Here is a 13495-nt window from a genome sequence, read left to right as displayed (position 1 = left end):
CCACAGATTCCCTATCCCTGGACTCACCTCTTCTGTTTCATAACCTCCTTCTTCTGCTACCAGACACCCAGGACTCTTGTACCTGTTTTCTAGCCTTCTGGTTGTCCAAAAGCATCCACTGTAGCTGTCTCCTAGATCTAACATCTCTTATATACTCTATGTAGCAACCTTTCGTTCTTGCCTTTCACCACGTTACAACTCCTATTCTCTTCGGCACCTCAGCTAGATGTCACTGAAACAAAGTCATTGAGCTAATTCACACTAAAGGATGAATCACTGATCCTCTTCTCTTACAGATGACTCTGATAGAAAATTTATAGTATTTTCTGCAATGTTAGGAGGAATTTTTGGAAGGAAGCATTCTTTTCAGTCATACTACTTAGCTTACTTAAGTCTGCTTAAGTAGGAAAGAAGGGAAAGTTTTTGATCTGCATCTGCAAGAGTGACTCTTCAAGCATCCTTCACTACTAGAGGGAGGAAGGAGAAATTAGTCTTTTCATCTTTCCTGCCTCTCATTAGCTTCCTTCCAGACCCAAGGTCCTGTCCTGGTGGTATACTGGTAAATACACAAAAAAAACCTGACTCATCAAAAAAAAAAAAGCATTCAGGACAAATTTTTAAATTTAGCTTGAATTATTAACACTTTTTCCTTCATTTCCTTAAGTCTAGAAAATCAATAAAACAAAAAAACCAAACCCTGATTTGCAGTGTTTGCCTATTTCTGAAATGCAAATGCTCACTGATTCCAACGCATCTCAGCTCTGTCTACTTTCTATTTCTCAGTAAGGGAGAAGAGGCAATTCCCACTATAGAAAGGAAGGAGCTGCCCTGTTATAAACTGAGTTAGATCCCAGCTCTTCTCTTGTCCTAGCTCTCAGTCCCTAGGAACAGTTGTAGGCATCACCTTCTTGATCTCCTATCCTCCCTTATTCCCCTTGATATTACACTGTCATGGCTCTCCTTCCACCGGTCCACCTACTCCCCCCACTCCTCTCTGTCCCTCCCCTCCCATTCTCCTTCCTTTTCTTCTTCTTCTCCTTCTCCTCCTCCTCTTTCTTCTTCCTCCTTCCCACCCCCCATATTCCCCTCCAAGATGCTGGTGCTCTTCAAGGTTCTATCCTACATCCTCCTCTCTCTTCCTTTCCTTTAAGACCCAACTCAGCTGATACTACCACTTCTCCAAAGTCTTTCCTGACACCCTGCTATACTCCCACCCCCCAGACAGTAGAGATATTTCCCTCCTCAAATTTCTTATGCTGCTTTGCTTACACTTCTCCTTTACCCCCATCTTACTCTCCCATGAATCATATATAATAGCATTCCTCCCCATGTGATTGTAAATACCTCCCAATCTGGATGTGGGTTGTATCTATCATATTCCCAGTACTTAGTATTCACTCTTGTACATAATAGACATTTGATAAATATTTGTTTAATTGAATTGGAAGAGGTATGAAGGGATAGAAAAGGGAACACTCATTTATGAAGTGCCTATTATGTGCCAGGTGCTGTGCTAAGCTCTTTACAAACATTATTTCATTTGATCCTTCCAACAACTCTAGGAGGGTGGTGCAATTATTGTCCTCTTTTTACAGTTGAGGAATCTGAAGCAGACAGATTAAACTTGCCTCGGGTCGTACAGCTAGTAAGTATTTGATACTAGATTTGAATTCAGGATTTCCTGACTCAAGGTATAAGGTTAGGCTAGTTTTACTTGACACAAAGAGTCAGAACTAAACTAGGAGCAAGAGATGGATATCATAGGAAGAATCTAGCTGGTTCTATTAAAAAATAAGCTTTATGATAATTGGAAGTGTTTAAAAGTGGAAATGACTGCTAACTCTGGAGACTTTCAAGAAGAATTTGGATGACTTTTATCAGGGATATTGTAGAAAATTTCTGTTCAGGTACAGACTAGACAAAATGACTTCTGTGATCTCTTATACCTCTAAGAGCCTAGGATTTTATATTAAAACTTTTTAATAACTTAAAACTGCACTAAGACTTTGGGGACACCCTCTAATTTAACTTCAAAATATATGATTTGACTTTTTCCTGATAAAGTTGTATCACTAATACTACTATGCATATGCTTAACTTAGGTTAATTTGGGGGTCACAAATGGAATAAGGAAAGATAGATAAGAAAAAAAATAGGTTTTCCTGCTATAACTAAACAAGAATTGAAAGAGCTAGAGGAAGGAAAGGGGGAAAGGAGGTGTGTTCTCTCTGAGAGAGAGAACGAGACTGTGGGATATGGGATGAATTAAGAAAGCCATAAATCATTAAAGAGGAAAGGGAAGATCATGGCAAAGGCAAATTTCCCTCAGGGAGAAGGAAGCAGTGTGTAGAGGGGAGGGGACCCTAGAATATGATGAGTATACCACAGCCACCAAGTTGTGTTGTATGCCCAAGGAATTTTGGTTATTATCCAGAGTGATTTAGAATTGGTTGGGAAAGATACTAAGGGTTCTTTCTCGGTTAGGTGGAGAAGAGGGAAGTACTTCCAGATACACTAGTGTGTGGGACTTTTGGAAATTGGGTATAATGTGGAGCATGGTTATTTGTAGAAGCATGGTATTTCTAATACGCATGGCACCTGTCCTGCATATCCCTGGTGTTCTGTTCAAAGCCAATCCCTCTCTTTCCCCACCTTCCCCCTCAATCATTCTCCTAGGGCCACTACCCCAGCTCTATAACTACAGTAGTACCTGCCAAGGTATGAACTAAGATTTGTGGGTCAAAGATCATTTAGAATAGTTTAAGAAATTGGTCTAACTGATGTATTAAGCCTCTGGCTAAAAGCATTGCTGAAAGATGGGCTTGGAACTATGCCCACTAAAAAAACACAAAAAACCATAAACTGAATAGTACCACAGAAAAAAAAGAAATGTGATTCAAAAGGAGGCCTTTTTCTAAGAAAATGCCAACATAGCTTCATACCACGTGGGCACAGGGTGAGGTGTCTATAAATTAACTGAGATCTTATCTAGATGGAGCATTGGGAGATTATGATCAGCACCTGGAATTAGTCCTTTCCATTGTCTGTTGTTGCAACAGCAGATTCAGCTACAAGGCTTCCTGGTGATGGATTTTTACAGAGTATGGATCCCAGAAAAATTCTGGGTGTGTCTGGCATTGAATAACTCAGAGCCCTGAAGGCAGCTGGCATCCTGTGATAGAGCAAGCATTTCACAGAAAAGCTTGAAGTTGAGAAAATGGAAGTCCCTGAAATTGCAGAGGGAGCGAATTCCCAGGGTAGGATACATTTGGAGAAAAAACTGTCTTCACATGCTCAGTCTGCCTCCTTGTTAAATTACTTTCTAATGTAATATAATTGAGTTCATTAAAATAAGTTTAATTGCATTAATTTTTCATGGAGCAGGAAGTCTATTTTATTGTAATCTAAGTACACACCTGGTTAGGCTACATGTACCTGAGCAATTAGGCCTGATGGGACTTGCAACATTTGTTAAATTCCCTTGCTTTTGGGTGTAGGTATGAGAAAAGCCAAGGGCAAACTGCTTTTTGATCACTACAGAAACATAACATAGCAGAGTCGTAGGTGCCACCCACCTGCAATCTCTTTCATCAGTCCACCTTTCTAGCCTTGCTGGTACTGTAGCTACCATTAAAGAGAGTGGATGCATTTTAATCTGATTGTCTATAGTCCATTCCCTGTTCTGAAGGACACATCTTGAAGATGCACCTTGAAAACATCCTGTTTCAAAAACGGTCTCTTGCATTTGTTATATCTAATTATGTTGAATAAATAGCCTTGAAATATTTTATATTAAGATGCTTACTAAAAAAGGGAATGTTCGGGAAGGGAAAAAGTCTTACTCTCTGTAAGAAACAACATTCCCACCTGCATGATTGTAGCAAAGAGAAAAAAAATCTTTGAAGGGTAGTTCTTTCCTCCTTGTGAGGACAGATCTGACTTAGGATTTGTTCAAGCATTTGGGCAATGACATTTTGGAGTCATTTTCCTTCTATATAGTACAGGTTCGTGAAAATAAAGAGAAAAAAAGTATCTAGGACAAGGAGTATAGATGTAGAGCTAAAAGGAAGGTAATTTTAGAGATCACCTCATCCAGCCCCTTCATTGTACACATGAGGAAATGAAGGGCCGGAAATGAGAATTGACTTGTTCACAGTCTCAGAAAGTGGAAAGTTTAGCCATTTTTTAGTTCACTGGCAAAGTTTGTGGGGTTTTTCACATTATTTGTCAACTGAAGTCATAATAAGCTAATACTTTATAGCGCTATGTGTCAGGCACTGTGCTGAGCATTTCATAGCTATTATCGCCTTTGATCCTCACAACTCTGGGAGGTAGGTGCTGTTATTATCCCCAGAAAAGAGCAAAGTGGTTCCCCTTGCAATCTAAAAAAAGAAAGCAGCTTTTGAAATAATTAATAATAATGAATACAGTAACCAAACTGACAAGGCAGCTTTTTCTTTTATCTCATTTATCCTCACCATATCTCTATTCTTAAGCAAAGCATACATATGCTAGGTAAAAATGAGACATTCTTCTGAAGAATAAGAGGCTGAGAATTCTAATACACTGGTGAAATTGGAGAAAGAAAAAAGGCATTTCAATTAGAAGAAATTGTCAGGATTCTCAATGGCTTTTCTGATTGATTGGGATTTTTAAAAAATAAATTTTATGGATGTCATTTGTCTTTTCCTTACTGTCCTTTGTGGATATACCCCATTCCTACTCCAGAACTGAAACATCTCTTGTAATAATTAACAATTATCAACAAAACCTGATACAGTAACTACATCTGACAAAGCATGCAACCTTCTGAACTTGCAGTCCCCCACCTCTAGCTAGAAGAGGAAGGCATGGTTTCTTTTTCTACTTTGTGGGATCCTTATTGGTTATTCGATCACTCAGAGTTCCATTTCCCTTTTTTTGTTGTAATGATTGTGTGTGTTATACTTCTAAGTCTGCCCTTTTTACTCTGCATCAGCTTGTCTAAATCTGGGTATGCTTTTTTTTTTATTACAGATCTCTCAAAAGCTTTGGTTTTAACAGAAATTGGTCCAAAGCGTGATCCTGATACTCTGAAATTGTTCTTCAGTAACATGGAAAGGTTACTCCATGCTAAAGCTCATGGGTATGAGTTTTCTATTCTAGGAGTGAACTTTTAATTCCCAGAATGTCCTGTGATTGAGCAGAGAAGTGCCAATTGTCCAATCTTGCTTAATTCCCTGGGGATCCCAATTGGGGAAACCACAAAGGGGCTATATCAGAATAATGAAGCCCAGACTAATGCTTCAGGAAGCACCAGGGCATACGTGATTTATCCCTGGAGATCCATAAGGTCAGAGATTACATAGGCCGCATCCTGCCAGGTGTCAGAAGGAAGACACATTTGATGATTTCTCTTCCCTTTTTGACCTAGGTTTCCATAGTTTTGTAAAATTAGGTGACTATCAACAGTCACAGGATTTGTTGCTAGATCTAAGATTTCATCAGACCATTAATGTAATGACCAATTAGGAAAAGTAATTTGAAGGCTAAGGGAGTTCTTCACAGATGCCATTCTGTCTTTAAACCCCAAACTTTTCATAATAGTAACTGACATTTATGTAGCACCTAAAGATTTGCAGAGATCTTTACAAATGTTTTCCCATTTATAGCTGTGAAATAGATGCTGTGGATATTAGCCCTATTTTACAGATAAAGAAATAGGTTCAAAGAGGTAAAGTAGTTTGCCCACTGGGTTGCACAGTTCATAAGTGCCCAAGGAAGGATTTCAAATCATTGAATCAACAAGTAATTATTAAGTACCTACAGTGTATCAGGTACTGTGCTGGACACTATACAAAGTCAAAAATGAAACAGTCCCTACCCTCAAGGAGCCCACATTCCACTGGGAAAGCCAGCATGCACACATAGAAGCTAATCCAAAAATGCCTAAACCAAATCCAAGCTAATGTAGCAGACCAGCATTAGTAACAGTTGGGAGAATCTGAAGTTGACTCTTACTGATGTCAGACTTAGCACCACATACCACTCCACCATACTGCTGCCATGGCATAATCTAGGACTTGTTAATAGATATATTATGACTCATTCTTAATTATTGGATGCTTATTACAGGAAAACAGATGACATCTAATGAAATCAGGACACAAACTAGTTAAGAGAAAGAATCTAATTTGAAGCTTGTTACCATTTACAGATGAGTTTTTCCATATGTGGGTGGGTGTGTGGGGGTGTGTGTGTGTGTATGTATGTGTTCCCAGAACTGGAAATAATTCTTTACCTTTTCTCATGATGATTCAGGGTACGTGTGATTGGAAGCTCTACCTTGGCTTTGTGCCACCTAGCCTCTGGCGCAGCAGATGCATATTATCAATTTGGCTTGCATTGTTGGGACTTAGCGGCTGCCACTGTCATCATTAGGGAAGCCGGTGGTATTGTGATAGACACTTCAGGTAAGTAACTGTCCCCTTCTTTGGTTTTGTTACACCTTTGTTACCTAGCAATGCAAGAGAATGTAAACAAGGTAAAGTAGTTCCAGGTATGGTTTTTCCTGTTTGCCTGATTGGAGTGCCATCCCAGGCAAGTGGGTTCTAATGCTACCCTTTCCTATATATTCTTACTAGGTGAAACCTAATAGGGTTAGCCAAAGCTACGGGTAATCACTACCAATAAGGAATAGAGTTATTACAAACAAGGTTTGTATTAAAACTCAAACCAGCAGAAGATCTCCCCTTCCATTTTCTCCCTGGAGATAAAAATGTACCATCTCTGAGACCATATCAGGCAGACCCTTGAAGAGAAAGGAAATAGTCTCAGAGCTTTTAATCAGATCTTCAGTCTGACTGTCATTACAGATTCACTCCTATGACATGACCGTGATATATACCAAGTGTGGCCAAAAGGCACACAGTGTCCAAGGAAATCAGTAACACCCCCTATTTAAAACATATACACACAGATAGGTGTGCCCCCTCCCCCTCTGCATAAAATTTTTTGACCCTTCATACCAGAGAAGTCTGAATTTTTTCTCAAAAGTGTCACCCACTTTTTTTTCTGAGAGCTTGTTGTTAAACATTTTTCAGGATAGTCTTGGCTACCTTCATGTTTACCTGTGCACTTATACTTCATTTCTATTGTATATGAAGGAAATGATGAACATATATACTCCTTAATGCTTAATCCTTCTACTTTGTTTTTAGTCAGCATCTAGAGTAGTCCATTAAGTAAGAGTTGCTGGACTTCAGCATTTCTGGAGTGAGTCCGAGGGCCTTGGTTCCAGCTCCGTCTCTGACACTTCCTACCTATGGGACCTTGGTAAAGGTCTCTTAATCTTCCTAAACCTCAATTTCCTCATCTGCAAAACAAAGGGACCCTACTAGATGGCCTCTCAGGTCCTGCCTGGTTCTACAACCATAACTATACAATAATACATTTAGTGTGACACCAGGCATTTTCAATCTGTTTTTCCCTTCTTTTTTTCCCAGGGGGGCCTCTTGATCTCATGTCATGCAGAGTGGTTGCTGCAGGTACCAGAGAAATGGCTATGCTCATAGCTCAAGCAATACAGACTATTAATTATGGGCGTGATGATGAGAAGTGACCAAAGGAAGGAAGGAAGTACTGCTGCATACAACCACAAGCCTGCCTTTCTGGAAATGTAGTACTACTTCAAGATGGCTTTCTGGGAGGATAGAAGACCTTTAACAGCTTGCTTTCAGTGTCCAATGTTTATTGTTCCTAATTACCCTCAGGGTGGGACTTAGGGGGTGGTTCAACTAAAGTGTGTGCCCTCCCTGCTTTAATCCACATATCTTTCCCCAGGGTTTGGTGTTTGGTTTGTATACTGGTTGGTTTCTTTCTAAAAATACAATCACAGTTCAAAAAAAGTTCTGAATGTTGGTGGGGGGGAGGAAGTAGGGGGAGCTGACACCTAATTCTCCTGTGACATATGCAACAATAATTAAATTTCTATTTTTTTTAATAATGCAGATCTCAGGTAAATAAAGCATAGAACTGCAGATAAATCAGTTATGTTTGTGCCCACAGTTCTCTGTTACATGGTACTTGAGAATACAATAAAACGAAATAATGGGACTATTCTTCTCTAACCATGTCACGATTATAGAAGCATTCTAGGTGCCTCCCAGAAGGACTGACAAAACTCTATTAATACACACTCGTGTATACCTTGTAGAAAGAGATACATATTAAAACTACTAGCAATATGCTGTGGATTAAGATACCTTTACCCCACTTTGGGTCTCATTTTTATCATCTATAAAAGAAGTCTGACTAGAGGAAGACTTCCTAACCTTTTTTGTGTCCTTGACACCTTTGGCAGTCTGGTGAAACCTACGAACCTCTTTCAGAATGATGCTTTTAAATACATAAAATAAAATACATGGGATAACAAAGGAAACCAATTATGAAATACATTTATCAAAATATTGTAAAGAAAAACAAATCGAATTTACAGATGCCACGTTAAGAACCTCAGGACGAGAGGATCCCTAAAAGTCCCCTCCTGCTCTAAAATGTGATGATTCCAGCATATTGTTTGGCCACTGTGAAAGTTATCTTAATGGGGAATAAGGCTGGCACTTTAAAATTTAAGCACTATACATACAGTAATGTCAAGTAACTCAAAATTAATTACTGGAAAGTGATTTTGGGTGGGAGAGTTTGGGTGGGGGAAGGGTTTGTCACCATGATTCCCTTGTTCAGTTCATGGGACTTAAAAAAACCTTTTTTGGCAGAGGCAGTGGGAGGTAAAGTTATCTTTAAGAAGATAGAGCAAGCCAAATGAGGATATTAAAATAAATTTTGTCACTCTGGATGCCCAGGTATCTTAATTTTCAAATTTAAGAATAATGGGAGAAAGGGGCATGTGGATTTCCCATGATTACCAAGATTCCCATGCACATCTTAAACTTTCCCTTAAGGTTATTTTTAGAATTTCAAATCTTTACTTTCAGCTTCCAAGATATAAATAGCCTCAGTGCTTGAATTTTTTCTTGTAGTCTGCTAGTGGCCAAGGTTTTGTTTTCGTTTTTAACATTATTTCCTGCCTTTTCTTTCCCCTCCATGCCAGAAAAGCATCCCTTGACCTTCTTACCATAAGCACTTACCTCCACTATCTCTCAATTTCCCTTGTCCTTTTGGGCATCCTTGAGGGTGGACCCAGGAACTGAAACCAGATGTGCCCACATGGCTCCAGGTTGAAAGTCAATCAGCCATTTGGTGCCATATCCAACTGAGTATTTGGAATAGGGGAAGGACAGAGCCCAGTTTGATGTCCTCTTGCTACAAGCCCATTTAGATTACTTACTTGGCTAACTGATTTATACAGAGAAACTACCCCAGGAAGACTGGATTTACACAGCAAAATGGAGTGTGAAATTGGTGCGATTATCTGGATGATAGCATCAGTCAAAACATAAGTGTGCTGTTGAATCAAGAGAGGAGCTCTTTATCCAACAGATGTTCAATCTCTCAGTAGTGACTGAGCAGTCTTACTTGGAAGACACTGTGCTCTATGCTCCTGCAGGAGAGAAGAACAGAAATATTATGTGAGACTCAGTCCCCGCCCACAGGGAGTTGAAGACCTAGATCCTTTAAAGAAAACTTCACAGAAGTGATAGAACTTATAGGGTATAAATAGAGGGAAGAGTAGCTGTGAGGCGAGCAGAGGAAATTTCCAAAGCAGGACCCCCAAAGCCTTTAATAGCACAGGATGATGGGAGTGATTAGTGGGACAGGATTCTTTACAAATGGTATGTGGTTTCCATATATGTATGCATGTGTGTATGTAATATATGTTACATTAATATATAATAATATATCTTACATACATTTGTATATTATATATATACATTATGCACACACACATACACACACACACATACACACAGATGAGGAAGAGTAGAAATTACTCCTGGATTTCAAGGATATTTCTTTTTTTTTTTTTTCATTTATCTGATGGCATAGTCTTCTCATGAGATTTATTTTTTTATTTTTATTTTTTTAATTTATTTAACTTTTAACATTCATTTTCACAAAATTTTGGGTTCCAAATTTTCTCCCCTTTTGTCCCCTCCCCCCACCCCAAAACACCGAGCATTCTGATTGCCCCTGTCTGCCAATCTGCCCTCCCTCCCTCCCCACCCCTTCCCTTTGGAAGGCAAGCAATTCAATATAGGCCATAACTGTGTAGTTTTGCAAATGACTTCCATAATAGTCGTGTTGTGTAAGAACTAATTATATTTCCCTCCATCCCATCCTGTCCCCCATTACTTCTGTTCTCTCTTTTGATCCTGTCCCTCCCCATGAGTGTTGACCTCAAATTGCTCCCTCCTCCCCATGCTCTCCCTTCCATCATCCCCCCCACCCTGCTTATCCCCTTCTCCCCCACTTTCCTGTATTGTAAGATAGGTTTTCATACCAAAATGAGTGTGCATTTTATTCCTTCCTTTAGTGGAATGTGATGAGAGTAAACTTCATGTTTTTCTCTCACCTCCCATCTTTATCCCTCCACTAATAAGTCTTTTGCTTGCCTCTTTTATGAGAGATAATTTGCCCCATTCCATTTCTCCCTTTCTCCTCCCAATATATTTCTCTCTCACTGCTTGATTTCATTTTTTTAAGATATGATCCCATCCTCTTCAATTCACTCTGTGCACTCTGTCTCTAATGTGTGTGTGCGTGTGCGTGTGCATGTGTGTGTGTGTAATCCCACCCAGTACCCAGATACTGAATAGTTTCAAGAGTTACAAATATTGTCTTTCCATGTAGGAATGTAAACAGTTCAACTTTAGTAAAGTCCCTTAAGACTTCTCTTTGCTATTTACTTTTTCATGCTTCCCTTCATTCTTGTGTTTGAAAGTCAAATTTTCTTTTCAGCTCTGGTCTTTTCATCAAAATGCTTGAAAGTCCTCTATTTCATTGAAAGACCAATTTTTCCCCTGAAGTATTATACTCAGTTTTTATGGGTAGGTGATTCTTGGTTTTAGTCCTAGTTCATTTGACTTCTGGAATATCCTATTCCACGCCCTTCGATCCCTTAATGTAGAAGCTGCTAGATCTTATGTTATCCTAATTGTACTTCCACAGTACTTGAATTGTTTCTTTCTAGCTGCTTGCAATATTTTCTCCTTGACCTGGGAACTCTGGAATTTGGCCACAATGTTCCTAGGAGTTTCTCTTTTTGGATCTCTTTCAGGCGGTGATCTGTGGATTCCCTGAATACTTTTTTTGCCCTCTGGTTCTAGAATCTCAGGGCAGTTTTCCTTGATAATTTCATGAAAGATGATGTCTAGGCTCATTTTTTGATCATGGCTTTCAGGTAGGCCCATAATTTTTAAATTGTCTCTCCTGGATCTATTCTCCAGGTCAGTTGTTTTTCCAGTGAGATATTTCACATTATCTTCCATTTTTTCATTCTTTTGGTTTTGTTTTGTGATTTCTTGGTTTCTCATCAAGTCACTAGCCTCCATCTGTTCCATTCTAATTTTGAAAGAACTATTTTCTTCAGTGAGCTTTTGAATCTCCTTTTCCATTTGGCTAATTCTGCTTTTGAAAGCATTCTTCTCCTCATTGGCTTTTTGAACCTCTTTTGCCAATTGAGTTAGCCTATTTTTCAAAGTGTTATTTTCTTCAGCATTTTTTTGGGTCTCCTTTAGCAGGGTGTTTACTTGTTTTTCATGCTTTGCTTGCATGTCACTCAATTCTCTTTCCAGTTTTTCCTTCACCTCTCTAACTTGATTTTCAAAATCCTTTTTGAGCTCTTCCATGGCCTGAGCCCATTGGGTGGGCTGGGATACAGAAGCCTTGACTTCTGTGTCTTTGCCTGATGGTAAATATTGTTCTTCCTCATCAGAAAGGAAGGGAGGAAATGCCTGTTCACCAAGAAAGTAACCTTCTATAGTCTTATTTCTTTTCCCTTTTCTGGGCATTTTCCCAGCCAGTGACTAGACTTCTGAGTATCCTCTCCACCCCCACCTTGCCTCCAGATCCACCCAGCCAGCACTTGGGGTCTGAGATTCAAATGCTGCTTCCCAGCCTCAGGGCTTTGGGCGGGGGCAGGGCTGCTGTTCAGTGTGAGATTAAGTTCAGGTGCTCAAGTCAGAACAGGGCCGCCTCATGGGCTCAGTTCCCTCAGGGGGTTTATGCAGAGACCTTCAACAATGGATCCAGGCTCCTGCCTGCTTGGGGAGCCCTGGTCTGCTCCTGCCTCCGCTGTTGCCTCCCAAGGGGGCCTGAGTTATGGGAGCACCCCACTCCCCTCTCAACCCACCAAAGAGACCCTCTCACCGACCCTTGTCACCTGTGGGTGGAGGGACCTGCATGGCCGCTGGAGATTCTGTCCCTGAAGCCTTCTCGGATCTGCTCCTTTCGGCGCTGCGCCGCCGAGGCAGGGTTGGGCTCTGCTCCAGGTCCAGGGTGTGAGGGACCCCCCTCGAGAGGTTTTCAGGCTCTCTGGAGCAGAAATCTCGTCCGCTCCGCTCTGTGGCTTCTTTTCGCCAGTGGTTCTTTTTTTTTACAGGTATTTTATGGGCAGTGGGTTCGGAGGCAGTGTATGTGCGTCTTTCTACTCCGCCATCTTGGCTCCACCCCTCAAGGATATTTCTTAACAGGAGAGTATTCCAGAGTGGAATAACAGCAGCACAAGCAGTTTCCCAAAGTCCTGGAAGCTTCATTTCCTTTTCCTTGTGGCTTTACTTCCTCTACCTCTATTTTTCATATAATCACCACTACTTTCTGCTCTTCTTTGGCTTCCATGGCCCTACTCTCTCCTGGTTCTCCTTACCTAAATGCTCCCTTTCTGTTTCCTCTGCTGGATCATCATCATCCTATTCTACCCCCACTAAGAGTCTAAGATTGTTCTGGATCTGTTTCTCCCCATATACTCTGTGATCTCATTTCCTCCCACAGACAGTTATCACCACTATGTGAATGACTACCAAATCTGTACAACTTGCCCTAATCTCTTAACAACTTCAGCCTCACATTGATAAATGCCAACTGGACAGCTCCCACATGAATGTACAGCATAGCCAAAAAAGAAATTCAACTTCTTTATCCTAAACCCACCCCTTTTCCCAACTTATTTCCTTTCAACATTTTGCCATCCTTCTATTTTCCTAGATTAAGTAAGTAACCTGGGAGTCCTCTCGAATTCTTCTCCTTTACCATTCCCCCCTCCAACCAATTCCATCCATTGCCAAGTTTTGTCTAGTCTACCTCCACGGTATCTCTCACATTTATTCTTGTCTCCACTCACATGGCTAACACCTTAGTTCAGGCACTCTTCACCTCTCACCTCCTCTGATAATTGTAGTCTCCTAATCAGTCTTACCAATACCACTCTCTCCCCTTTCTAATTCAAGTTTCACATACTGCAAAAATAATCTTCCTGAAGCACCTATTGCTATACTAACTCAAAAGTTTTCTATAGCTCCCTAGTCTACAATAGTACACAAAAACTTTAAGCTTTAAG

At 40.3% G+C, this 13495-nt stretch overlaps 1 protein-coding gene across 1 annotated transcript in view; it reads left to right on the top strand.

Moving 5' to 3' along the window:
* Positions 1 to 8094, top strand: part of IMPA2 (inositol monophosphatase 2) — a 74775-nt gene extending 66681 nt beyond the window's left edge. The window contains exons 6-8 of the mRNA XM_072604207.1: positions 5017 to 5125; positions 6301 to 6452; positions 7485 to 8094. Of these exons, the coding sequence (XP_072460308.1) occupies positions 5017 to 5125; positions 6301 to 6452; positions 7485 to 7600 (377 nt within the window). The 3' untranslated portion in view covers positions 7601 to 8094. The remainder of the gene's footprint in view (positions 1 to 5016; positions 5126 to 6300; positions 6453 to 7484) is intronic.
* The last annotated feature ends 5401 nt before the right edge of the window (positions 8095 to 13495 follow it).

This window comes from Notamacropus eugenii, chromosome 4 (assembly GCF_028372415.1).
Source record: "Notamacropus eugenii isolate mMacEug1 chromosome 4, mMacEug1.pri_v2, whole genome shotgun sequence".
In the NCBI taxonomy this organism is placed as follows: Eukaryota; Metazoa; Chordata; class Mammalia; order Diprotodontia; family Macropodidae; genus Notamacropus; species Notamacropus eugenii.
This window is presented reverse-complemented; position numbering and strand designations above follow the sequence as displayed.